At 47.5% G+C, this 26,320-nt stretch overlaps 2 protein-coding genes across 2 annotated transcripts; both read right to left on the bottom strand.

Moving 5' to 3' along the window:
* Positions 1 to 1,890: 1,890 nt before the first annotated feature.
* On the bottom strand, positions 1,891 to 9,488 carry PSMA4 (proteasome 20S subunit alpha 4). Its single transcript, XM_047101122.1, has 9 exons — positions 9,397 to 9,488; positions 8,044 to 8,069; positions 7,759 to 7,801; positions 7,200 to 7,362; positions 5,619 to 5,696; positions 4,790 to 4,878; positions 4,217 to 4,347; positions 3,371 to 3,494; positions 1,891 to 2,284 (listed from the first exon to the last, which is right to left on the bottom strand). Exons 2-9 carry the CDS (start codon positions 8,044 to 8,046, stop codon positions 2,130 to 2,132), a joined length of 786 nt encoding a protein of 261 aa, XP_046957078.1. The 5' UTR covers positions 8,047 to 8,069; positions 9,397 to 9,488; the 3' UTR covers positions 1,891 to 2,129.
* A 3,619-nt stretch (positions 9,489 to 13,107) lies between these two features.
* HYKK (hydroxylysine kinase) lies at positions 13,108 to 25,067 on the bottom strand. Its single transcript, XM_047101123.1, has 4 exons — positions 24,722 to 25,067; positions 23,541 to 23,680; positions 18,263 to 18,446; positions 13,108 to 14,514 (listed from the first exon to the last, which is right to left on the bottom strand). Exons 1-4 carry the CDS (start codon positions 25,065 to 25,067, stop codon positions 14,054 to 14,056), a joined length of 1,131 nt encoding a protein of 376 aa, XP_046957079.1. The 3' UTR covers positions 13,108 to 14,053.
* Between the last annotated feature and the right edge of the window lie 1,253 nt (positions 25,068 to 26,320).

A 26,320-nucleotide genomic window follows, 5' to 3' on the forward strand; every position in this document is an offset into this window, starting at 1 on the left:
TTGCTGATTCAGTGTTCATAATGAACTTCTAGAACAAAGCTACTATGAGTAACAGCATCCAACTGTATAAATTAGAGTAAAAGGAAACCTAGGGGAGCCTGGGGCGGGGGGGGGGTGCTCAGTTGTTCAGGCATCGACTCGGTTTCAGTTCATGTTCTCACGTTTCATGGGACGGAGCCCAACGGGCTCAGCGCCGACAGCATGGAGCCTGCTTGGGATTCTCTGTCCCTCTCTCTGCCCCTCCCCCAGTTGCACATGATCTCTAAAAACAAAAACAAAGGAAATTTAGATTTAAAAAGCACTACGTCGAGGCACCTGGGGGGCTCAGTCGGTTAGGCGTTGACTCTTGGTTTCGGCTCAGGTCATGGTCTCACGGTTCATGGGTTCAACCCCCGCATCAGGCTCTCTGCTGACAGCACAGAGCCTGCTTTGGATCCTCGGTCTCCCTCTCTCTGCCCCTCCTCCACTCACATTCTCTCTCTCAAAATAAACATTAAAAAAAAAAAAAAAAGCACTGTCAAAGGTGGGCTGAAAAAACACCTTAGCATGAACACGAGGTTAGTGTGCACAAAGCACCCGAAATGGCTATTCCCTAAGAGCATGTGGCAGGGATTCGGCTGAGATTCCACGTCTGATTGCCTGACAACAGGCGAGATGGGTTAGCTGTGGCTGGGGGCGCTGGTTCTCATCCCTGGCAGAAGCCGCTGGTGGGAGTGGAGTGGAGGGTGGTATTTAAAGAACTGCTACTGTCAGGGCCCCACCCCAGAGGTTGGTTCCATGGATACGGAGTACAGCCTGGGCACAGGAGGCATAAAAGCTCTCCCAGGATTCTCAAACTTTAGTATGCGCAGAACACACAGTTTGTTAACGCCGACTGCTGGGCTCCACTCCGAGATTTTTACTCAGTCGTTCTGGGATGGGATGCCAGAATTTGCACTTCTAGTCAATTCCCAGGTGATGCTGACATGGTCCGCACAAGGACATAGCACTGCCCCACAGTACTTCCGTCAAAGAACTTTATCCTAAATGACAGCAAAACTCGGCAATGAGAATCCCTTGTGTCACATCTAAACTATTCTCTTTGGTTTCACTTTTCTGTGGCCTAATTTCTCTTGCACAAACCTTCCACGTGGCTTTGGGCAGCCTGCCCATCACAGGGTCCTCAGCGTTCCCTCCTTGTGCGCCCAACATCAATTCTGGCTTGGCCTGGCCTCACGTGCTTCCTCAGAACAATCCTGGAGAGGAGACAGGCCGTCCAGCCAGCCAGAGGAGTGTGCGCCCCTCTGTGAAAGGACAGCTCTGAGTGACAGACCTGCTAAGCCCACCTGGAGTGGAGGGGCGAAAAGCCAGAACACAAACCCCATAGATGAGAGGAAGGATAAACTGAACATAATGTATCTCGGGTACAGGGGTGAGATCTGAAAGGGACACACGGGCTTTGCGGGGACTGTTTCTGAGGCTGCTTAGTAGGGACACAGGGTTTCCTTTAATTATGCCTTTCATACTTTGTTAACTATGGGCACGCATGTGTGTATGTGTGTGCACGTGCGCCCACACAATTTTACGCCCAGGATGATTACCCATCAACAGCACAGGCTGGCACCACCAAGGGGAAGAAGAGGACTCTTGCATCACCGGATCTCGCGCTATTGGAGGCCAAGAGAGGGATGGCTCAACTTTGCTCAAGTTGGGCTACAGGGTCTCCAAATAGCAGGGGGACAACTAAGGAAATCCTGAGTGCACAATCCCGCCTTTCTCTTTGTATGAAGTTTACACGCCGTCAGTTGTGACATCTCACTAGAAGTGACTGCAAAGGCCGCCAGAGTACATTTCACTCGTGATCACCGGACCTTCAGGGATCACGGCTACGGAGAATATCTTCCTTCACCATTTCCATTCTTTCCAAGTTTTATTCCCCAAAACAAGGGTGGAGGGACTGGGGCGTCCGTGACGAGTAATCGTCAATACAAGATCTGAGTGGACAGAGACAGCAAGGACCCAAGCGAGCTGGTGCCATCCTGGTCTCCCACCACACAAGCCGAAACAAGTCAGAGCTTTCGCAGGGTGAAAAGGACAGCACGGACACTGAAATGGCCCCAGGTGAGTTACAAAACCCATGGTCCTTCCTTCTATTTTTCCTTTTCTTTCTGTTCTTTTTCTTTCTTCTCGCGCTCAGCTTTAGCTTCTTCTTCTTCGTGGTTTTTGATCAACTGCTCCACCTCTTTCTGTTTGAGGACTCTGATGACCGTCTTCCCGTTCTCTCTTGTTAGGGTGGCGATTTCCACTGGAAGTGAGCACACGCACTTGTGTTACAGGCGGGCACACTCGGCAAACAAACTCAACAGTCCCAGCTCTTCCCTGGAGCCGAGGCCCCCACTCTCCATGCCGTGTGCTGTGTACGATTCACGGGTACTCTGACAGCAATAAAATCCCTCCCATCTTGTGAAGTTCGTATCAACCCTTTCACTTAAGTGTCCCCCCTCTGGCCTATTAGCTGTGACGACCAGATGGAACCACAGCCTCCCTGTTGGAACCTCTGAAGGTGCAGAGAATCTCTAACCAGTGATTATACTCATTTTTCATGGACTTTCGAAACCTCTTTTTAAAACAAAGGCATGAAAAGCAGTTCCCATGACCACAGATGAGAAAAGTAAACTGATATACCAAAGAAGGAATTTTGAGAGCAGAGGAAATGGAGTACGACCTCCTTGAAATTGGTAGAACTAGACAAAAAGGGGGCAGCCTGCAAGTAAATTGCATTTTCTAAGGAACAAGAGGAGCTAAATTATCCTAAACAGAATCAATACATTAATTCACCATAGTTTTTGAAAAACATTACTTAGAAATATTGTCTTCTGTGGTTATATGATTTAAGCTACATAAAGTATTTAAAATTGCAAATATGGCATCACATGAGAGATCAGGAGATTCAAAAGAGCAAAAGTCATCCCTTGGATAAAGCATAAGATACATTAAAAAAAAAAAGCCTAAGATACATATGTATAAATACCTAATCACATGCATGTTCTTCATCATGTGTACGCACACACAGGTATCACCGTCAAGAAGCTGGTAAGACAATTATCAACTAAAAGTAGCACAACTCAGATCTCTAGCTATGAACACTGATAACATTCAGGCTCAGGATGTACTGTGGGATTACGGCCCCACAACTTCCCAGTGGTCTTGACCTTGGTCAAGTCACTTAACCCCACTAAGCCCTAGTGTCCTCACTTAGGACACAGGTATAAGGCCACCCAATTCCTAAGGTTGAGGTTTCAAAGAACTGTGACAAGGTGGCCTAACACAGGAGCCGCTCAACTGCTTCTCTCACACAAGCGAACCAATCAGAGGAGTGGACATCGATTACCTTTTTCAGCAGAGAGTTTACTCACATCCATGGTCTTATTTAGGACTTTGATAGCTAAAGCAAGTGCTGACTTCAAAGTCATTTCTCCTTCTTTGTAGTCTTGTTTTAACATTGACACAGCTGCCTATAAAACATAATGGAGAATCAACAAAGAATTTTCTTTAAACTCTCACATTTTTTAGGAATATCAATTAGTCAGAATAATAATGGCTGAATTATTACGGGCGTTATAAGCAACACACACAATTTCAATGGCAGGAGGGCAGATCCGGAACAGGTGAACAGGGCTGTTGGTGCTGTATGAATGGGATCTTTAGCCAGGACTCCCAGGACCTCCAAGGGACTTGTGATAGAATTCAAAGGATCTGAGAACTAGGACGTGGAAAAAATTACACCTTATTTTCACGACTTCTAACTGAAAATTAGCATTTCCAGGCACCTGGGTGGCTCAGCTGGTTAAGCGTCTGATTCTTGATTTTGGCTCAGGTCTTGGTCTCACAGTTTGAGATCGAGCCCCGCATCGGGCTGCTTGCTGACAGCACAGAGCCTGCTTGGGATTCTCCCTCCCTCCCTCCCTCCTTATCTGCGCCTCCCCCATGCGTGCCCTCTCTCTCAGAACAATAAACTTAAGAAAAAAAATTAGCATTTCCTTCCATTATAAACGTAGACAGTAAGTCCCAGTAGTAGCACTACCTGCGACTTCATTACCAATAGAAATTGAAGGTATTTGCATATCACATAAGGTTGTGGCAACTATTTTCAAATAGATCATGTTCACTGCTACTTCAAAATTATGGTGGTTATTAGATCTTTTGCTAGATTTTACAGCAACACAAAAATACTCACAGCACTATTATTTCCAATGCATGTGGCTTTCCATCCTCCGTAATTCCCGCTGGGGTCACTCTGGTAGAGCTGAAAACCGTAGTGCTTATCCCAGCCGATGTAAAGCAGGGACACGCCGAAGGGACGTTTTCCTTTAACAGCACAACAAACAGCATCTAGATCAGCACTGCTGCTACCTGAGCCCAGCGAGTGGCACTGGCCCTGCTCTGGGAAGTTAAGCATTCATAAACTGCCTTGTTTTCTGAACGCTGGTGATAAGCACTGCCTAACTTCCACTTTCATTTCCAGGATTTGGACACAGCCAAGAAAGGGAATAAAGAACAGAGGAGCGATGCTGAATTTCATTATTACGTAAAAAGCAATTTGTTTCCAGATTTGAAAATGGCAGCACGGCCTTTCAGTGGTCTATCAGCAAAACATATAACAATCTACATAGTGGAAGCCAATTAGTTCACGAAGCAGGGATGTATGAAAAGTGTTCTCTTATTTCAATTTCTTTTTACTACCTCAAAAAGGTCATTACTCATAAAATGGTTTAACTTTCTGGAACACGACTTCCAAAAAATTCAGTACCTCCAAACTGTGTATAAGCTTGTTTGATATCACAAAGTGCCGTGACCAACTGCTCACAAGGAATTGGCTCCTGATACTGTAACAAATACCTAGAATAAAGAAATTGGCATATTAACAACTTTCCCTAAAACACAGATACACTCTTAAGCAAAATACCCTCTGAAAAGAAATCTGTGCCACAAGGACACTAAGAGTCCATGTAATTTGAAGCAGGGAGGAGAGCATGGTAAGTAACATTTTACACCCTTGCTTTAAAAATTTTGTAATTTTTGGGGCGCCAGGGTGGCTCAGTCAGTCAAGCATCCGACTTCGGCTCAGGTCATGATCTCGCAGTTCACGGGTTTGAGTCCCACATCAGATTCTGTGCTGACAGAGCCTGGAACCTGCCTCAGATTCTGTGTCTCCCTCTCTCTCTGCCCCTCCCCGACTTGTGCTGTCTCTCTCTCTCAAAAATAAAGAGGGGCGCCTGGGTGGCGCAGTCGGTTAAGCGTCCGACTTCAGCCAGGTCACGATCTCGCGGTCCGGGAGTTCGAGCCCCGCGTCGGGCTCTGGGCTGATGGCTCAGAGCCTGGAGCCTGCTTCCGATTCTGTGTCTCCCTCTCTCTCTGCCCCTCCCCCGTTCATGCTCTGTCTCTCTCTGTCCCAAAAATAAATAAACGTTGAAAAAAAAAAAAAATTTTTAAAAAAAATAAAGAAACATTAAAAATTTTTTTTTTGTAATTTTCAGTTAATAGATTTTTTAACGTCTTCCACCTTTGTAAATAAGAGTTCTCCTTGCAAACATCAAGACTAATTTACGTACCACCAATTACGCTATTTATGACCATACCTCTGTGCAATGAGCCTCAGTTCATTAGTCAGGACATTAGCATCAGAAGTTATGCCTGCCACACTGCAAGCCATGTCCCTTGAGGAAAAGAAAGACATTGATGTGTGAGCAGGGAAATGTCTGGGAGGGGTATTCACAAGTACTGAGAAGTGAAGTTCTGTTAGAAATTCACCACGCTGGCTCCACAGCCACTACACTTTCCAACAAAAGCCACTTACGTTTCATCTTTATAGACTTTCAACTGACGTCATTCAACATAAAAAATAAATACGCCCTTAAATTTTTCTACAGACGTAGTTACCATCACTGCTCCGTGAACAGGGCAAGAGTAACACTAAGAAGCTGAAGTAAATCTCAAGAAGACTCATCCACAAAGACAACAAAGGTTTGGCCAGACAGGAAGACAGGCTACTTCACACCCTCGGGTAGCAGTGTGCTTTCCTCTAGGCCTGGCTTCACGGAGGTGAAGGAGAGGGGACTGGCGGGAAGGGTATTTTATAAGCCTGCCTAGGAGACCCAGGACTATGCTCACCCTGAGGGTGCACTTCCTTTCTCTGTCCCCATTCCCTGAGGTCTGCCCTGACTCTCCTACAGCCTCCACAACCTCGGTCATACCCGGCAAACCTGCAGACAGTGACTCCGTGGAGGGAGAACACTCCTTCGATGAGCGTATCAGAAAGGCCTTGCACCAGCGATCATCTGGCCCATCACCGAAGGGAAGGTCTGCTCTCTGCCAGCTGCAAAGCCCCGCACACCCAAGCGTACTGGAATCTCACTAACGTACAGGGCTTGGCTAAACTGTTCCCAGACCTCCAGGAGGGCTGCTGTTTGGTAACAGTCCATATAATTCAACAAAACTCCTGAGCAGTCACTCTGAACAACGCTTTGAGGGTCTGCTATAAGCCAGACACTCTGCTAGTTTACTTAGATTTATTTTATTTCACTCAACTGCCATAACCACTCTAGTGGGCTGAGACCTGGAGAAGTTAAACATCAGTGTAGGGTCACACAGAGTTTAACCAAAATTTGGGGCGCATGGGTGGCTCAGTCAGTTAAATGCCCAGCTTCGTCTCAGGACATGATATCACTGTTCATGGGCTCAAGCCCCATGTCAGGCTCTGTGTTGACAGCTCAGAGCCTGGAACCTGCTTCGGATTCTGTGCCTCCCTCTCCTCTCACTGCCCCTTCCCCACTCACGCTCTGTCTCTCTCTCTCTCTCTCTCTCTCTCAAAAAATAAACAAACGAAAGGAGAAGAGAAGAGAAGAGAAGAGAAGAGAAGAGAAGAGAAGAGAAGAATAAATTAATTAACCCAAATTTGTGTGACTACCAAGCCTGTGCTCTTATCACTACACAATGTGGTTTCTCCACTAAGGGCTTGGCTCTGCATTTAAAAAGAATAACACATCGTCCTGGGCCTCAAGGAGGTTTTAAACAAGGTAAATTAAAAACAAAAATTCTCAGAGGTAAAAACAACTGTTCAATTTTACTATGTCACATGGAATGCCTCCCAAAATATGTGCAATGTCACTTAAGTGAGAAAGGGAGACATTTTACATTCCCTTCCCGAAGATCTCACTTACTCATTCAGTTTGTAAATCTTTTCAGAGAAAAAAACTTCATCCAGAAGCTTGTGGATGTTGCGTCTCTCTGCAGCAAGCAAAACACCATCGTTGGCTAAAATCCCCAAGCAGGTGCCTGCATGTCCAATAGCCTCCATGGCATACTCAACTTGGTACAAGCGACCTACAAGACACAGGCAGTGAGTAGCGAAGCACTACTGGTCCCAGAGAATCAGCAACAACCCTGGCAGGCTGCAAACGAGAGGCCCACTGTGACCCCTCTGTGAGGCACGAAGCCAACCTGGTGACCATAATCAGTCCAAAGCACAAAAAGGACAAACAACTTAGCAAGGAGTAAAAAAAAGTTTGTAGGGGCCCCTGGCTGGCTCAGTCGGAAAAGCATGCAACTCCTGATCGCAGGGTGGTGGGTTCGAGCCCCACGTGGGCTGTAGAAAGCACTTAAATAATAAAACTTAAAAAAAAAAAAAAAAAAGTCTGTAGATTTTTTTTTTCTCCTTTCAGGTCAAACTCTTTAAAGACATTTTTTATTTGAAATAGATTAAACAATTTCCATTTTTACCTTCCGGAGAAAATATAGTGGTCCGGGAGTCATATCTTCGAGACTGCAAAGGAAAAACATACAGTTGACTCCTACCGCTGAAAGTAAGCCCATCCCTGCAAGCCCACAAACCATCTTATGAAACAGATGCTGGCAGGCAGGGCTCAGGGTACGGGAAGAAAGCGATAAGGAAGAAGACACCACTCCAGCTCTTTTTCCTTCCATTCCAATTTTCTCATACGCGTCTACGGGTGCAAGCAATAGGATTTATGAGGCAACAACTTGCTGGCATGTGTATCAACTCACCATGTTTTCTGAACTTTGTAAAATTCCTGTAAAAAGAAAGTAAGATCATTATTAAAAATGAAGTTTACAATTTAAAGAGCATTTTGTAACTTAAAAAAAAAATCTGTTTTGTTCACTCCCTTCCATCATCTAACATTTTCAGTGTACCAGGCGCTACGCTAGATGCGTACCAAATTTTGGAATACCAAAAAGGGTGAGACCAATCCCTTTCCTGAAGAGTTTACAGTCTGGCATTCAGGTGAGGGAGGCAGAAACAGACAATTATAAGGCAATGTGGAAACAGGTGCTAAGAGCACAGTAGGAAGCAGGATGGGGAGAAAAAAATCAAGAAAGTATACTCTGAGAAACAAATACAAAAAAAATGAACCCAAGTTAGAGAGACATGGGAGAGGCAGAAATAAGGCTAAGAACCATTAGGCCTAAGAGGAAAAGTAGAAGGGAGAAGGGAAGAGCAGTCCAGGCAGAGGAGAAAGCCTGCTCTAAGGGCACCGAGGCAGGACAGCTCCATGGGCAAGAGACAAACTGCTCAAGTTAAAAGAATCTGAAGAAGCTAGAGAGCTAAGTATACAGATGCACGCAGAGCCTTGAATGCCAAGGTAAGAGGCTGACGCTTTCTCCAGAGTGATTCAGAGCCCCAACTTAGAGCAGGTGGGGGTGGTAATCTTAGATTCCCCATTACCATTCCTGCAAAAGTCAAAATTGGGGCCCAGCGCGAATTAATGGAAATGCCAACCTTCAGACTGCAAAGTCCATTTTCCTAAATCCCGGAGCATCGGGAATCGAGACTGGCAAAATATGCTGGGATCAAGTCCTGAAGGGTTCACGGGCCCAAGTAAAAACTGTGAATTTTATCTCCCAAGCAATGGGGCTCAACTGAAAGACTGTGGGGTTAAGAGCCACAGGAGCTGGCTGGCATTTAGAAATATCACGGCGGCTGAAGAGAGACTGAAGAAAAGGTAACCAGTTACGAGGCTGTTACAACAGGCAGGTGAAAGGTAAGGACGGCCCTGAACACAGCCTCCAGGCGCGACAACTTTCGAGTACTGACCCTCCCAAGCGACACCTCCATCCCGCCTGCGCGACTACGACCCCAGCCCGGACCCCGGCCCCGACGTGCGCGTGAGATCCAAGTATGGACCCCAGCAGGGCCTCTGCCCGGACGCGCGCCCCCCGCAGCCGAGCCCCACGGCGGCCGGCCGGTCGCCGAGGAGGCGGGTGCAGAGTCATGGCACCAGGGCGCCTCGGTGCCGGCTGCAGGCCGAGAGCGCTCCGCCGCGTCGCTCGTGGTCCCTGCCCGCAGGGAGAGCGGCCAGGCTTCCGCAGACAAAGGCTCACCCAGGGGCAAAGGCTCACCAGAGGGACACGCGGAAGAGTGGAGACCTACAAGGACACTCTTCTCGCGGGACACAACCCGCCGCCGCCGCCACTACCAACTCCGAGTGGCCGCTGCCAATATGGCGCCCGCGCGTGCGCAGAGCGCCCCGAGACCCGGAAGTCCCGGGAGCGCGGCCGGCGCTGGCGGCGGGGGCGGGAGCGGGGTCCCCGCGGCTGGGGGCGCGGCCCGGCGGGGCTCCGCGGCCCCGACGGGAGGAAGCGTGGCCGTCGCGAATTCCCCTCTCTGAGCCCGGCGCCCTGTTTGCAGTGGTGACCGTGGGTTCCAGTTCCGCGAGATCCGCCGCAGGCCTGGGACGTGCGCTGAACGGCGCCGGGAGCCCCTGGGGGCGCCCCTCCCGGGCGGCCGCGCACCCTCGGGGCGGAGAGGTCGCGGGGCGGGGTGGGGGGCTCTGCTCGGGGCGTGGGGGGCCCGGGGCGGACTCGCCCGTCCTGCCGGCTTCCTCGGTCTCTGTGATTCTGTGCTGGTTCCCTAACTAACAGCGTGTTGGGAAAATAACTGGCTGTTTTGCTTTTAAGGTCACAGTAGCATCGTGCGGACCTGTTAATTGCTTAACTATTCCTGCCCTGTTCTCAAATGGTGCCACGCTCTAAGACTTGACCCTGCGTCCCACCTCCTTCCTGAATCTGTCCTTCCTTCCTTCCTGAATCTGTCGTCTTACTGCTGGCACAGGTGTTTCTGGACACAGAGCAAGTTCTGATAGGATTCACACCTTTGGGGAGAACTTTACCTTGGTCTCCTCAACCTTCTTCCTCGTGGAAAAGGATCCGCTGGACCACCCTAGTTAAGGCAATACCTACATCAACATGCATTTGTCTTTACTGACGCTGCCCTGTCCGTGTGTTCGTTACCCGTCTCTCCTCCCTGCCCTTCTTTCCATCCAGCTTCACTTCAGCCCCTCTGTAAACCACCGATTCACGCTTTAAGTTTCTTTGTGTTACCAGGTTGACCAGACCTGGGTTCACATGTAGTCATGTGCTCTTAGTCTCCTCCAGGAAGAGGCCCAGAGGACAGCGATTTTGTTCTCTTCCTGTTGGGTGAAAAGTTATTACTGGGGGGAATCTTCACTTTTAATTTTTTTTTTTTAACATTTATTTTTGAGACAGGGAGAGACAGAGCATGAACAGGGGAGGGTCAGAGAGAGGGAGACACAGAATCTGAAACAGGCTCCAGGCTCTGAGCGGTCAGCACAGAGCCCGACGCGGGGCTCAAACTCACAGACCGCAAGATCATGACCTGAGCCGAAGTCGACCGCTTAACCGACTGAGCCACCCAGGCGCCCCTGGGGGGATCTGCACTTTGAAGAGGAGGCTGCCTGGGAATGAGTTGTATTTTGAGGTCTTTCCTGTCATTTCTGCTTCCTGGGCACACGAGGACAGGAGCCAAAATGACAAAAGGCCCCACCCAGACCGGTGGTGCTCTGAGGGCATCCTCAGGTGATGTTAACTAACTCAGAACCACCGAGGATTCCTGCCACCTTAGTTCATTCTGTAGAATGAAGCAAGTGTTAGCTCAGAGTTTTAAGTGAGAGGCAGAATCTCAGGTCAACAGAAGGCAGATTGGTTGAGATAAAAAGGCAGAAGAAAGGATGAGCCTGACAAGTTTGGGATGGAGCAGTTCAGTCTGGCCAGAATAAATAGGACCAAAAAGGAAGTAAAGGCAGAAAAGCACCTGAGGTCAATTTATAAGAGGCCTTCAATGCCAGAATTTTTTTCGTCAGTAAGAGGGAGGATCAAAGTGATGTTTTAGGATGGTGAGGCCCCACAATCTCCCAGCCCACGTGTTCCTCTCACAGCATGGTGTGAATGCTTCCCATTCAGAGGTCCTGTGTCTCCTTGCCTTGAATCTGGGTGGGCCTGTGACTTAACAGTGGTCGGTCATAAAAGATGATATATTTCTGCCTTGTCCTCTTGGGATGGTCATTCTTAGAATGCAGAGAGGTATTCTGCCACAAGCCGAGACGAGGTCCCAGGATTACCTGCCAGGTATGTGAGTGAAGATTGCTCCAGAAAGTTTTAGTCCCCGTGAAGTTCCCTCAACCATCAAATCTCCCTTAGTGCTCAAGTCTTCCCGACTGAGGGCCAAGCATTTGTAGAGCAGAGACAAGCCATCCCAGCGCCTGTCTGAATTTATACCTGCAGAATCCATGAGATAATAAAATGATTGAGATCTAAGCCTACGATTAGGGTAAGTTCTTGGTTAAATTGTCACACGGTAGTATATGTAGCTAGAGTTGTTATCTGCCTCTAGGACAGTGGCTGTAGGTTGGAGAGATTAAGGATAGGAATATCGGAACGTAGGGTTCTCTTGCAGTACAAGAGGGTTTAAGAGCCTGGACAGAAAAAGACACTGGCAAGAGCAGAGTCTCTCTTGTGCATGTGGTACTGATCCCCAAATCTAGGAATGGGTTTTCTCCTCATGGGTCGAAAGGACCAGAGACTGGCACTTGTAGAAATGCACTCATTCCAGCCGTTTATTAAGGGTGTGCTCTGAGGGTGAAACTCAAGATTCAGTTCATTTTTTCTCGTCCCTAATTTCCTGAATGTCAAGCTTGATCAACAAACAAACAAAAAATGGGAGTGCCAGTCTGGCTCAGTCAGTTTGATCTCAGGGTCTTAAGCTCGAGCTTCACTTTGGGAGTACAGATTACTTTAAAAAATAAATAAAACAAAATCTTTAAGAAAAATACAATGCCTTAAATTGGGAAGTGTGAGTGCTTTCATGTAAGTGATCTCATTTGATCCCAACACAGTCGTGTTCACGCGCATGCGCTTGCATGGGGGGTAGGAGGAGAGGGTTGGGACCCTGGCCCTGGCTGTCTCTGAGCAAATCCCTCGTCTGAAAATGGGGATTAGAGGCGCCTGGATGGCTTAGTCGGTTTAGCACTGACTTTTGCTCAGGTCATGATCTCACAATTCGTGAGTTCGAGTCCTGTGCTGGGCTCTGTTCTGACAGCTCCGAGCCTGGAGCCTGCTTCAGATTCTGTGTCTCCCTCTCTCTCTACACCTCCCCCGCTTACACTCTGTGTGTGTGTCTCTCTCTCAAATATAAACTTAAAAAAAATTTTTTTAATGGGGATTAATCATAGCACTACTTCTCTCATGGGTTTGTTATGGAGACAAAATGAGATAATGCATGTAAAATAATATGACATAGTAAGAAATACAGGTTTAGTCTTCGTCCAGGTTCTGGCACAAAGCTTCTAGAACCCTTGTAATCTCCGGAATGGTAGGGGATAAACCCCTATCAACTACACACTAATAGGGTGACTGCAGAGGCAGGGAAGCAACAGCTATTCATATAGACTGAAAGGGACAGCTATTGAATGGGGGTTTGCATGGCAAGGGTTGTAGACTTGAGTCATCTTAGAGAACGGATAGTTAGACCCACAAGAATAAGTAAACAGACACTTAATAAATCACACTGAAGGGGACGTGCAGAGAAATCAGTGAAGGAAACAGTGGTATCATTAACATCAAGTATACAGTGAATGACTGTTCACCAACATCACATTTTCTCTTTTTTTTTTTAATGTTTTTTAAATCATTTTTGAGAGTGAGACAGAGCATGAGTCGGGGAGGGTCAGAGAGAGAGGGAGACACAGAATCCAAAGCAGGCTCCAGGCTCTGAGCCGTCAGCACAGAGCCCGACACGGGGCTCCAACCCTCATGACCTGAGCCAAAGTCGGACGCTTAACTGACTGAGCCCTCCAGGCGCCCCACCAACATCACATTTTCATATGTAAAGAGCCACAAATGAGACAGGTTTGGGGGACGTCTTAGAGACTTTCTTAGTATCAATCGAAAACTGACCGTTGTATTTGTGTGTCGGGAGTCATGGCCCTGCCTGCGTGCCCTCTCACCTCCTTGCAGGTCCAGTATCTTCCAGCATCGGTCTCTAGAGTTCCAGCTTCAAGTGTCCTCTCAAAGGCAGACTTTTTCTCAGGAACACCATCTGTGTTTCCTCCTAAGGCATCTTAGTCTCTGCCTTATCTTCTCCAACCTTTCTTTTAGCATACATGAATTTTGCAAATATTTTTTGAAACCATGGGGAAAGCACTGTATCGGGTGCAAAAGAAAAAAAGACAGGGGAGACAAAAAATTGTTTCACAGTCTCTGCCCTCAAATAGCTCTTGGGCCACGTGACTACGCAGCCATCATCTGTGATACCGAGTGATGTGCCATGGAAAAGACAGCACAGGGTTCTAGAGACACAGAGCAATAGGAGAAGTCTTCGCAGAATTGGTGATATGACAGTGAGGCCTCTGTGCTACACTCGGTAATTTAAAGTACGTGAACATGTCTATGTTTGTGTTCCTTTCAAAGCGTAAAACAGTCATTGATCTTGGGGCTGGAATATATACACCTTGTGAGATTGACTGAGTCAAAACATCACTCTGCGTTTTATACATGAGGCAAGCGAGACCCACAGAAAGACACGCTTGCTCAGGGGGCACTTTCTTAGACTTAAAAAGTGGTTGTGAGAGTGCTCAGAGGGTTCATGTGCACCGATCAGTTCTATCAATTCATTTTCCGCTGTGCAGGGAAATCCTTCATAGAATTAGATTTGGTCCTTCTGGGTTCTTCACCATCCAAGCTAATGTGAAATTTCGCCTAGTCACATGGCGATCCCAGAGTCGTAGGACCTGGCAGTTTGAAACCAGATTTCTTCTACAGCTTCCTGGCCCATGTCGAACATCTGCTGCAGGTGCTTCCACCCGGTTTTGGCAGTGATCATGAGATATTCTTTGTTCTCCGGGTGTAGCTGGCAAGAGTGTGCAGCTATGACGAGCGACTGACAAAAGCGACCGCACACGAGGAGGAACAAGGCGCCCCTCTCCACAGGTGTCAGTGGGATGACGCTCTCAAATCCGGCAAGGACGTGGCCTCCCACGTGTAGGGGACTCTTGCTCTCAATCATCATGTACATGATGGTGATGGCCACCTCAAACACATAGTAGCCGTAGCTCATGTCACCGAAGTCTAAAATCCCAGACACGTGATACGTGGCACCTTCAGGGGCTGACTTGATGGCCTCCACTAAAATGTTATGGTCATTAAGGTCTCCGTGATTGACACCTGAAAGGAGAAACATTAAGCCACGTGAAAACAGGTATTTAACCCCCAGTTCATTCTTCCCACTTCTCCTTTCTCGGGCATGGCCACTCAAGCAATGCGATGAGCAGTCAGAGGTAGAGCTGAACCCTATTTTCCCTGAAATAAAGTAATTTCCTCTGAAAAGGAAAAAAGCAGCTAAATTCGGTGGTTGAACTTGCCTTTGCTTCTGATCAGTACAAGGCCAGACAATGGAGGTTATAGTCACTGCGAACACCTGTTAGCGTAAAGGGAGAGGCAGAACCACCCCAAACCAGAAATGTTTAAAAAGAATACATGTATGTTTGTATTATTATAAGAGGAGTCTAGGGGTGCCTGGATGGCTCAGTCAGTAGAGCATGCAACTCTTGATCTTGGGGTTGTGAGTTGAAGCCCCACATTGGGTGGAGAGATTAAACAATATTGGAGAAGAAGAAGGAGGAGGGGGGGAGGCGGAAAGGGAGAAGGAGGAGGAGGAGGAGGAGGAAGAGGAGGAGGAGGAGGAGAAGCCGCTACCAAGAGTCCTAGAATGAACTAGATGTGTCTATTTTAACTTAGGATTTCCAAAAAAATTTCTTATGACGGGGCACCTGGATGGCTCAGTGGGTTAAGTGTCTGACTCTTGATTTTGGCTCAGGTCACAATCTCACAGTTCATGTTCCTTCCAGGAATGCGCTGAGTCGCACTTCCCTGCTCCTCAAGATGTTGGTGTATGGCCATGTGACTTTTTGGTCATTGACATATGAACAGAAGTGATGTCACTTTAGGGCAGAGATTTAAGGGCCAGTGTACAGTGCCCTACATTCTTGCTCCCCAAACTCTAGCAATAGTCCAATTGGTGAAAATCCCATCCATCTAAATCCCAAAGTGAGAATAGTAGAACAGAACTGTAGCCAACCCATGATAGGCATGCAGCCCGAGTTAGAACTAAACCTTTGTTTTTGTAGTCCACATGATTTGGGGGCTATTTGTTACTGCAGCATAGCCTTGCATAGCTGATACACAGTGTGGTATGGGAGGAGACCCAGGCAAATAGAACAGGGGAATAAAATGGAGCCCCAAAACATTTCGTTTATTGCAGAGGTGTACTGCAAAACAAAGAGAGGAAAGATGGCTTTTTTTTGAGAGAAAGAGAGAGAAAGGGTGGAAGTGAGTGAGGGGCAGAGAGAGAGAGAGAGAGAAGCAGGACTCACCTGAGGCAGGGCTCGTGTTTACCCAAAACGGGGCTCGTGATCACCCAATGCAGGGCTCAAGCTCATGAACCATGACATCATGACCTGAGCAGAAGTCAGATACTTAACCAAGTGAGCCGCCCAGGTGCCCTAGAAAGATGGCTTTTTAATAAATGTTGGTGGAAAAAAATATCAGCCATGGGAAAAATTCACACCATATGTAAATTCCCGATGATTTATAGACCTATTATGAAATGCAAAAGCTATGACATTTTAGTAAGATCATATAGGAGAATATCTTCATGACCACAGGGTAGAGAAAAATTTCTACACAAGACACACAACACTAACCATAGAGTAAAAGATTGATGTATTTGAAACCAATAAATTAAGGGTTGTTCATCAAAATATATCATAAAGAAAGTGAAAAGGGAACAGAATGGGACAAAATATTTGTAACACATATAACCACCGAAGGATTTGTATCCAGCAATCAATGAGAAAAAAATCCCAGTAGAAAAACTGGCAAAAGACTTGCATAGGCACTTCACAAAAGGGTTTACCCAAACGGCCAATAAATAGGGAAATGTATAGTAAAACCCCAACAAGAAATCATCACAGGGGTGCCTGGGTGGCTTAGTTGGTAGAGCCTGCAACTCTTGATCTTGGGTCGTGAGTTCAAGCCCCACATTGGGCATGGAACCTACTTAAAAAAAAAAAAAATCATTACATTCTATCAGATGGGCGAAAAGTAAAACATCTGATGATACCAAGGGTGTAGAGCCATGAAAACTTTCATCCTCTGCCGGCAGTAGCATAAAGTCGACATACAACCACTTTGGAAAACAGTTTGACATTATCTCGTAAAGCTGCATATAGACATGTCCTATGACCCAACAGTCCTACCCCAGGACCCATGACGTCACACACTCAGTAATCCAGATGAGAAATGAGGGTAGCTTGGAACAAGTGGTGGTAGTTAAGGTGGGGTAAAGTAGGTAAAAATGGGGCACATTTGAAGTTAGAGCTGGTAGAATTTGATTGGGTGTGAGGCGTGAGAGGAAGAGCAAAGTCAAGGCTGCCAAGTCCTAGGGTTGTGATCAGACCAACTAGTGAGTGGTGGGTACATTTTAATGAGACGAATATGAGTTGTGAGGGCAGATTTGAGGGCAAATCAACTCTGTTTTCCTGCTACCACCTCGCATTGCGTGTTTGATTTTTTTTTAAGTAGGCTGCACGCCCAGCATGGAGCCCATCATGGGGCTTGAACTCATGACCCTGAGATCAAGACCTGTGCTGAGATCAAGAGTCAGATGTTTAACTGACTGAGACACACAGGTAGCCCACCCCCTTGCATTATGTTTACATAAAGTAAATGCTATGGATTGAAATGTGACTGCCCCGCCGCCCCAACAATTCACATGTTGAAGCCCTACCCCCCAGTGTGGTGGTATTTGGAGATGGGGTCTTCAGGAGGTTGACGGGGTGAGATGAGGTCATGAGGGTGGGGCCCTCATGATGGGATTTATGCCCTGATAAGAAGAGACACCACAGAGCATGCCTGACACAGAGAGAAGGTGGCTGTGAGCCAGGAAAGAAACTGCCATGACGGCACCTCAGATTTCCAGCCTCCAGGACGGTGAGAAATAAATTTCCGTTGTCTACGCCCCCTGGTACTTTGTTAACGCAGCCCAAGCGGAGGCCACAAGGGACACATACTGCCTCGGTTAGGCTTGCTAGAAATGCCCCTTACTTTCTTGTCCTTTGACTAAGGCTTCACGCTCAGTCAAGAGGCTGGTTACACCCTAGAGAAACTGTTCTCCGTGTCCATGAGGAGATATGGACTAGCGTGCTCACCAGAGCCCCGTGATGTAGCAGAAAAAAAAAAAAAGGGAACCCACACAAAATTCTATTAACAAAAGAACAAACCAGGCCAAAAAAATTACAGTATGTTCGGGGAGCCTGGTGGCTCAGTGGGTTTGGCGTCTCGATTTTGGTTCAGGCCGTGATCTCACGGTTCATGAGATGGAGCCCCGCGTCGGGCTCCGTGCTGACAGTGTCGAGCCTCTCTCCTCTCGCTCGGCCCCTCCCCTGCTCACACTCACTCTCCCTCAAAAATAACTAAGTAAAAATTACAGTACATTGAAATAAATGGTGGTACGCACATACTCTGGAATACTATTCAGCAGTTAACAACGGTGAACTAAATGAACTGGAACTACAGGTCAAGTGGATCAATCCAGAGACAACACTGAATAAGAAACGCAGGTTGCAGGGGCACCTGGGTGGCTCGTCAGTTAAGCGTCAGACTTCGGCTCAGGTCCTGATCTCGCAGTTCGTGGGTTCGAGCCCCGCGTCGGGCTCTGTGCTGACAGCTCGGAGCCTGGAGTCTGCTTCAGATTCTGTGTCTCCCTCTCTCCCTGCCCCTCCCCTGCTCATGCTGTCTCCCTCTCTCTCAAAAATGAATAAACATTAAAAGAAAATTAAAAAAATAAATTTTAAAAATAAATAATATAAATAGCAAAAAAAAAAAATACTTATTTGATCAGAGGAATACTCACATTCTCGAAAATCACCTAACTTGGTCAGGACCTCGCCCTTGAACAGCTGAATGACCTGTGTGACGATCTCTCGGTTTCGGCTCTGGCCCAAGGCATACAGGTACTTCTCCAGAAGAGGAACGTTTTTCAGATTCCAAATGAAGTTTTCTCGACGAAGGCAACTTAACTTTGGGTGATGGAATTTCTAAATCAAAGGCAAGAAACTCTTTAGAGTCTGGAGAGTCGGAGCGACCGCTACCTCGAGCTCCACAAACCCCCCCAGTGCTGGTCCCAGGAGCACACAGGAGGGGCGCCACACTCAACAACTCGCCCCATTTAATCCCCCCACAAAACAATGACTGCATATTTGCACAGGACCTCGTAGCTCTGAGGGCACGTGCCCATCTCGCTTCACGCCCATGATGGTGTGTCAGGGATTAGCCACAGCCTACGGCAGGGCCGGAGGCAGTTACAGAGAACTCTATTCTCCCCACGTGACCTGCCGGCCCCTCGTCACCTCTCTGACTTCACCTTCTGCTGCTTTTGCTGACTGTCCTCCAACCACCCTGGCCTCCCTGCGGTTGGAGAACACGCCAAGCACAGCTCCACCTCGCGGCCTCTGCGTGTGCTGTTTCCTCCTCGTGGGATACTCTTGCCCAGACCTCCGTTGGTCCAGGGTCTTCATTGCTACCAGCTCCTTACTCAAAAACCACCTTCTGTGGAGGGCACCCTGACCACTCCATCTAAAATCTCAGCCCTCTCTCCAATGCTTCAGATCCCTCTTCTCTGCTTGTTTTTTCTTCTTAAGGTGCGGCACATATTGCTAACATCCACCATACTCCACCCTCGCGCCTGCCTGTCCTCCCTAGAACGTAAGCTCCACAGAGAGGAGTTTTGTGCTTGGTCCCCACGCCTGGAACGGTGCCTGGTGCACAAAAGACACTGCTCAAGCAGTATTTGCCGAATAAATGAGCATTCTTACAACAGAAAATTCTAGAACTGCCAGGGCCTTTAGATTTTGACCACTCTATCTGAGGTTTGAAATGGCTTTGACCATCGTTGCACAAAAGGGGAAACTGAGGTTTGGAGCAGGATAATGAGTTACTAGTGGGGGGCTGAGGGAGGGCTGACCTGTCCCAGAGTGGGGGGATCACCGGTGGAATAGTGTTTCTCCTGTGAGAAATACACTTTACATGACAACCCAGGATACTGCCAACACACAGAGAGGGGAAAAAAAGTCCATAAACGATACGTAGACTATTATGTGTGAGATATTCTGGTGTTCTCCATTGTATTCTATTTCTTTAAAAATGTGCCTCTAAATTCATCCTAACGTCCACTCTTGAGACCTGGGGTTCCAAATCCTTCCCCTGACGTCCCTGCTTTCGCCACCACGTCCTTGAAGTAGCCTCAGTTTCAATACCTCGCACAGGAGGTACTTTTTACCCTTGAACGGTTCTGCCCTCTTCCTTCTGCTGAGCTAAACTGTCTCAGCAATAGTGTCCCTGCCGTGGGCTGTCACTGGGACATCCGTGCCAATAGTGTCCCTGCCGTGGGGTCTCGCTGGGCCATCTGGGGCCGTCTGGAACACGGTCAGTGCTTCTCCCACATGACTGTCTTCCATGTACTCCCGGACAGGGCTCCTCCCCCTCAGAGCCTTCTCTTCTGCAGAGTCAACCTTTCTGGTTCCTTCCGTGAGTCCTCACATGACAGGGTTTTGAATTCCTGACCACTGGTGTGTTAAGTGCCACCGCAGATCACAAAAATACTCTGCATAGTAAGCACTAAAACACTGTTAGAAGCTGTGCCTTCTGGGGGGTAGCACTGGAACTAAGAATGGAGATGATAGGGAAGAGAAAAAAATGTTCATTTTATGCCTTTCAGTACTGGGTGAAATTTCAACCATGCCTATTTCTTACTTTCATTTTTTTGAGTTTATTTATTTTGAGAGAGAGAGAGAGAGAGAGAGAGAGAGAGAGAGCGCGCAAGCATGGGAAGGGCAGAGAGAAAGAGGAGAGAGAGAGAATCCCAAGCAGGCTCTGTGCTGTCAGCTTAGCACCTGACGTGGGGCTCGAATCCACGAGCCATGAGATCATGACCTGAGCCGAAACCAAGAGTTGGACGCCCAACTGACTGAGCCCCCCAGGCGTCCCTCTTACTTTCATTTTTAAAGAAAGTAAAATATAACACTCTTGCCGGGCTTCCAATGGAGCAACGGTCCACCCGGGAAGGCTCTGAGTCGGCTCCTAAAATGGTGGCACTGTTAGCCATGCAGCCCACAGGACACCCTCTCGGCTCCGGCAGGAGAAGTGGGAGACCACCCGGAATCCAGGCCAGGAGTCACACACGGCTGGGTTTCAACGTCACACACGGCTGGGTTTCAACAGGCTCTGCCACTTAATATCTCGGATCTGTTTCCTTGACGGTGAAATCAGAGTATCAACACCAGCTTCCCAATTGTCTCTGATAAACTAAGACACGAAACAAATCAAGACCTCATATGTAGCGGGTGCTCAGCAAAGGTTTATTGAACATGAATGTTGCAGCCAACGCGCCCGACTTCTCTGGCCTTTCTCTCCTGGCTCCTCGGTGCGCCACGCCGAGCTCCTGAGGGTTTCATCACTACTGCATTAAATGTAAACATCCCGACTGAAGGGCACAGATGGTTAGACTAGATAAAATAGCAAGACCCATGTACACACTGCTTGCAAGAAGGACTCGTAATATAGAGGCTGTGGGCATAAAGCAGCCAAGAATTTTTTCCACTCAGTCTCAGGAGATTGTAAATATCAAGTCTCTGGGACAGAGGGCATAAAAATCCCCTAAATCTTATTGTTGGGTGTTCCCAGCCCCGTCCCATCTCTTAGCTCCTGCTAAGTCTCCACCTTACTCTTCTCGCTAAAGCACCAGCCGGATGGAAAGAAACTGTGGGCAGAAGCAAGGAGTGACTCGGGCAGGCTGACCACAGTAGCCACAAGAGGGGCACAATGTGAGGTCAGTGGAGGCTGCTCTGCTCCGTCTACGGCAAGAAGCCTTTGCCGGCACAGATCTCAGCAACCACCAGCCCCCATCTCTGATAGTTCTCCTAGTTCTCCCCCTCTTCATCCCTCCTGTCCTCTGCTCCGGGCTACAAAGGCCACCTCGTGACTGATGTCAGGGGAGAATGCTGCCTACTTGTGCGCGGGGCTGTGACCCAGCAGACACAGGTGCGAACCCACGTCTCGCTCAGCCCCTCCCTCTCCCACAGGCTTCACATTAAATCAATCACTAACTTGGCTCTGTCTCCAAAATATATCTTGAACCCTTCCTTCAAGCTTGAGGAGACCTTCAAGCTCTCAATCCGCGTTTATCTGATTATTCATTAGCTCCCTAGATGCATTCCCTGCCTCCATTCTGGCTTTCTGCCAATCCATCCACCACACTGATCCACAGAGTGCTATAAACTAGAAATCTTTGCCTGTTTAAAAACCCTCCAAAGTCCCTAAGCTCCTCAATATCGTATATGCTGATGTATCTTATAATCTGACCATGGGATGTTTCCAACTTTATCTTCTGTCTCCCTCAGGCTTAACCCCTGTATTCCAAGCATAACGAATTACCAGAAGTTCTGGAACATGATCATTGTACCGGCATGGCTATTCGCATGCTCTTTCCTCTAGCTAGAAAGCCCTCCCTCCTTCTTCTCTGACTGATGGGTTCCTAACTTTTAAGAACCAGCTCATAAGTTGCTTCTTTTTTTTTTAATCCAGTCCTCCTTGAATACCTGCTATGTGTTTCACACTGTTAGACAGCAAGGGAAAAAGATGATTAAGGCATAAACCAGGGGCTCCTCGGTGGTTCAGTCAGTTGAGTGTCCGACTTTGGCTCAGGTCATGATCCCGTGGTTTTGGGTTCGAGCCCCACGTCGGGCTCTGGGCTGACAGCTCGGAGCCTGGAGCCTGCTTCGGATTCTGTATCTCCCTGTCTCTCTGCCCACCCCCCACCTCAAAAATAAATAAACATTAAAAAAATTAAAAAAAAAAACAAAGCATAAACCATCTCTTAAGAAGCTCACTGCTTCTGGGGCGTCTGCGTGGCTCAGTCGGTTGAGTGTCTGACTGATTTCAGCTCAGGTCATGATCCCAGCGTCATAGGATAGAGCCCTGCGTTGGGCTGCGTACTAAGCATGGACCCTGCTTGGGATTCTCTCTCTCTTCTTTTCTCTCTCTCTGCCCCACCCCCTGCTCACGTGTGCTCTCCCTCTCTCTCTCTAACAATAATAATAAAAAAAGAAGCTCACTGCTTCTCATGAACCATATGTAACAGGAAGTGCAAATATGCAATAATTACAATACCATATGCGGTAGACTGTTGTTCTGATGTCCCCTATGAATCATGCTTCCTTTATTCACACCCTATGTAGCTTCTCCCAGTTGACTTTGGGATTAGACACGTCACTTGCTTTGGCCAATGAGACACTAGCTAGCATGATTCAAACTGTCTCAATAACTCAATAACAGGCTCAATAACTGTCTGTGAACTGGGATTTGTCCCCTCGGAGCACTTTCTCGGAAACCAGCAGCCATGTTGTAAAGACGCTCAGCCATCCTGAAGGATGAGACACCATGTGACAAGCAGAGGCCACATGGAGGACTGAGCTCCCAGCTGAGTACAGCTGCATGAGTGACCCCAATCAATACCACACAGAGCAGGAGATCCACTCAGTCAACCCATGGAAACATGACAAATAAGTCATTATTGTTTCAAGCCAGTAAGTTTGGGGATGACTTGTTACACAGCACTAGCTGACTGGAACATAGCCCAATAAGTACAGTGATAGAAGGATGTCCAAGTTCAGAAGTAGCAAGAGAAGGAAGTGGTCAATTATGCACAGCACGGGAAGAGAAAAGGTCAGGGGAGATTTCACAGACCTGGGCAGAAAGGAGCCTTACTGTCATAAAATTCATGCATCTAAGACCCTATTTCCTTCATCACAAACCTTAGGAGGCACCACACATAAAAAGGGAGTCTGACACTGGGTCTATCTTTTAAGTAAAATAAATCAAAACTAGGGGCGCCTGGGTGGCTCAGTTGGTTAAGCATCCGACTTTGGCTCAGGTCATGATCTCACAGTTCATGAGTTTGAGCCCTGTGTCAGGCCCTGTGCTGACAGCTCAGAGCCTGGAGCCTGCTTCAGATTCTGTGTCTCCCTCTCTCTCTCTCTGCCCCTCCCTCACTTGTGCTCTCTATCTTAAAAAAAAAAAAAAAATCAAAACTAAACAAAAAATTCTTATAAATAAGATAAAACCGCAAATCTTACCTCCAGTGTCTTATCCAATTTGCCAGCTAGCCTTCCAATTTCATACAGTAGCTGGGGGCTGATGGGGATCTCAGCTATAGGCCTTCCTGGGAGGTAAGTCAGGAGCCTCACCAAGTAGCTTGCGATTTCGGAGCCACTATCTAGATGGATGGAAGGTTATATCCTGTCAATTATTCTCCAGAAAATGGACTTTCTGGCTTTGTAATTATTATCATAGAGAATAACAGAAATCACAGAAGAAGAGAAATGCATGAGCTAACCTAAAACCAGCCAGCAGGATTTTATGAAGCAGGACTGAGCAGATCGGCGCAGACAGAACAGACAAACCTCACAGCCCCGGAACCAGGCACTTACACACCAGCAGTGCTCCAGCCCCAGCTTTGCCGGCCTTAGCACTAAACATAAATTGCCTGGTCTGGCAAATGGACCTAAAACACGTTTTCATAAGTTTATAATTGAGGAAAGTGTGATATAGAGAAATGACAGTTTCAGAGGCTTCTTCAGGGGCAAACGGGGGGGAAAGCCTGTGTGTCGGGGCCTGGATGGGGCCTCACTTGTTTGGAGCCATGCAGATTATGACAGAATGGGTGATCGTATAAGAGGGAAATAATGGTCAAGATTTAACCTTTAACAAATTCCAGGGCTGAGCTGATTTCAGGCTGCTGCTTAGAGAACTCTACAGGTTCAGCTTAGAATTTTGGCAAAATTAGAGGGAAATGGGCCAGAGTCTCACAGACGAGGACTCCAGTCTTAGGAATATGAAGCAGTGGGTCCCAGGTTACCATACACAGAAATGACAGAGCTGAGATCTAAAATCCCTGATTTCTAGTCCTGTGTTCTTTCTTCCACACCACAGCACCAAGATACACAGCTGGTCTGATGAATAAAAACGTTTCATTATTTTTCTGTTAAAAAAATTTTCCCCTAACTCCACGTGTCCTTAGTGCCTCATCCATCAAGACCTTCCTAAGGGGAGGAGTTACACCAGATCCCAGCTCTAACCACTTCGGAATCAGAGCCCCTGATCTGCACTTGGGTGATGCTGTGGCCTCCCCCAGCCACTGAACAAATAACCACATCCACGCTGGGAGCTATAAACCTGTTCTTGATATTCCCACCTGTAGCCAAAATGCAGTAATGTACATGCACAGGCGATGACGAGCGACGTGGTAATTTCTTACCTGTGGACACAAGAGAGGTTAGGTTGTCTCCTTTAGTGCGACACACAGAGGCTGTTGGGAACCCAGCGGCTCTCAGAAACATGATGATGTGACTCTGAACTTCAATCAGCTCTGGAGTTTTGCTCGACTCAGTGTTGCTTATTTTGAGGACATACTCAGTCGGGCCATCTGTAATGTCTTTGGTTCTTGAAATGCATACGTGAAAGTTTTGGTCATCGTAGCTAGGAAGTGGCTGGATCTTGGAAACTTTTAACCCAAATACCGATTCCACTAATGCAGAGGCTTGGGTTTCACTGAAAGCGGGCTTGGTGAGAGCCTGTGACTGAAGATCATCTCCACGTGACATTATGTCTAGAGAAAACAAAAAAACTAGAAAGAGACATATAATGAATATATTTAATGAAGTGATGTTTCTTAAGACAGACCAATAATGTTGCTCAATATTGATTCTATAGTTCTTACTATTTAAAAAATTTTATTTTGATGTTTATTTATTTTTGAGAGAGAGAGAAACAGAGTGTGAGCAGGGGAGGGGCAGAGAGACAGGGAGACACAGAATCCGAAGCAGGCTCCAGGCTCCGAGCTGTCAGCACAGAGCCCGACGCGGGGCTTGAACCCACAAACCGTGAGATCATGACCTGAGCCAAAGTCGGACGCTTAACCGACTGAGCCACCCAGGCGCCCCAATATAGTTCTTATTATTAATTTTCACTCATAAAGTTAAAAAATCACATCAGCAAATGAGATAAACAAGTGGGTGTTTTGGCAGGTGAGTAAATTTCCTTGCACCACAAATTACTTTTAAACTCACCTTGCAAACAGAAGGTATGTTTCCAGGGACAGAATACAGATGAGGAAAGCGCCTGGTATCACCTCATCCAATTCCTGCTCTGCTCCCCCGCTTTATTTATGGGCAGATTTGGGTCCTGGGAGGTGAGAGGCCTCACCCAAAGTGACATACGATGTAACAGTAAGGACTCGGCTCTTGACACTCCTAAGCCAGGGTTTGGTCCCTTTGACTATGTTACCATCAGTTCGGGGCTAAAATATAAACTGAAACACGGTGGTCTTACTCTCCTAGCCCCACTTGGAATTCTAAGGCTCACCCTCCAGCTTACCACGCATGCTCCCGGTACGCCAGTGTGGGCTAGTGCGCAGAGCATCATGGGAGGCACAGGTGGCGATGTGAAAGCGCGCCTAGCGGGCTCTGTAACCCCAGAAAAGTTAACTCTGGCTTACAAATATCCGAACAATAAAAAACTTAAGAGCTATTCAAAACAACAAGTCATAAGGCAGTAAGTAATAAACGAAGGGTGCCAAAGAAACCCTGGGTTAAGTACAAACCTGACGTGTCTGAATTAACACTGAATGACTCCATTTACCTTAACTCGTAAAGAATACATTTTCTCCGGCTAAGAGGAATAAGGGCTTGAAATAAAAATGTTACGTGGGGCACCCGGCTGGCTCTGTCAGTGGTGCGTGTGACTCTTGATCTCGGGGTTATAGGTTTGAGCCCCACGTTGAGGGGGGAGGTGAGTAGAGACCACTTAAAAATAAAATCTAGAGTGGGGGCGCCTGGGTGGCTCAGTAGGTTAAGCG

Source organism: Lynx rufus, unplaced genomic scaffold (genome assembly GCF_022079265.1).
Source record: "Lynx rufus isolate CCGP_SWC_20201006 ecotype Redwood Valley unplaced genomic scaffold, mLynRuf1.p SCAF_57, whole genome shotgun sequence".
Lineage (NCBI taxonomy): Eukaryota > Metazoa > Chordata > Mammalia > Carnivora > Felidae > Lynx > Lynx rufus.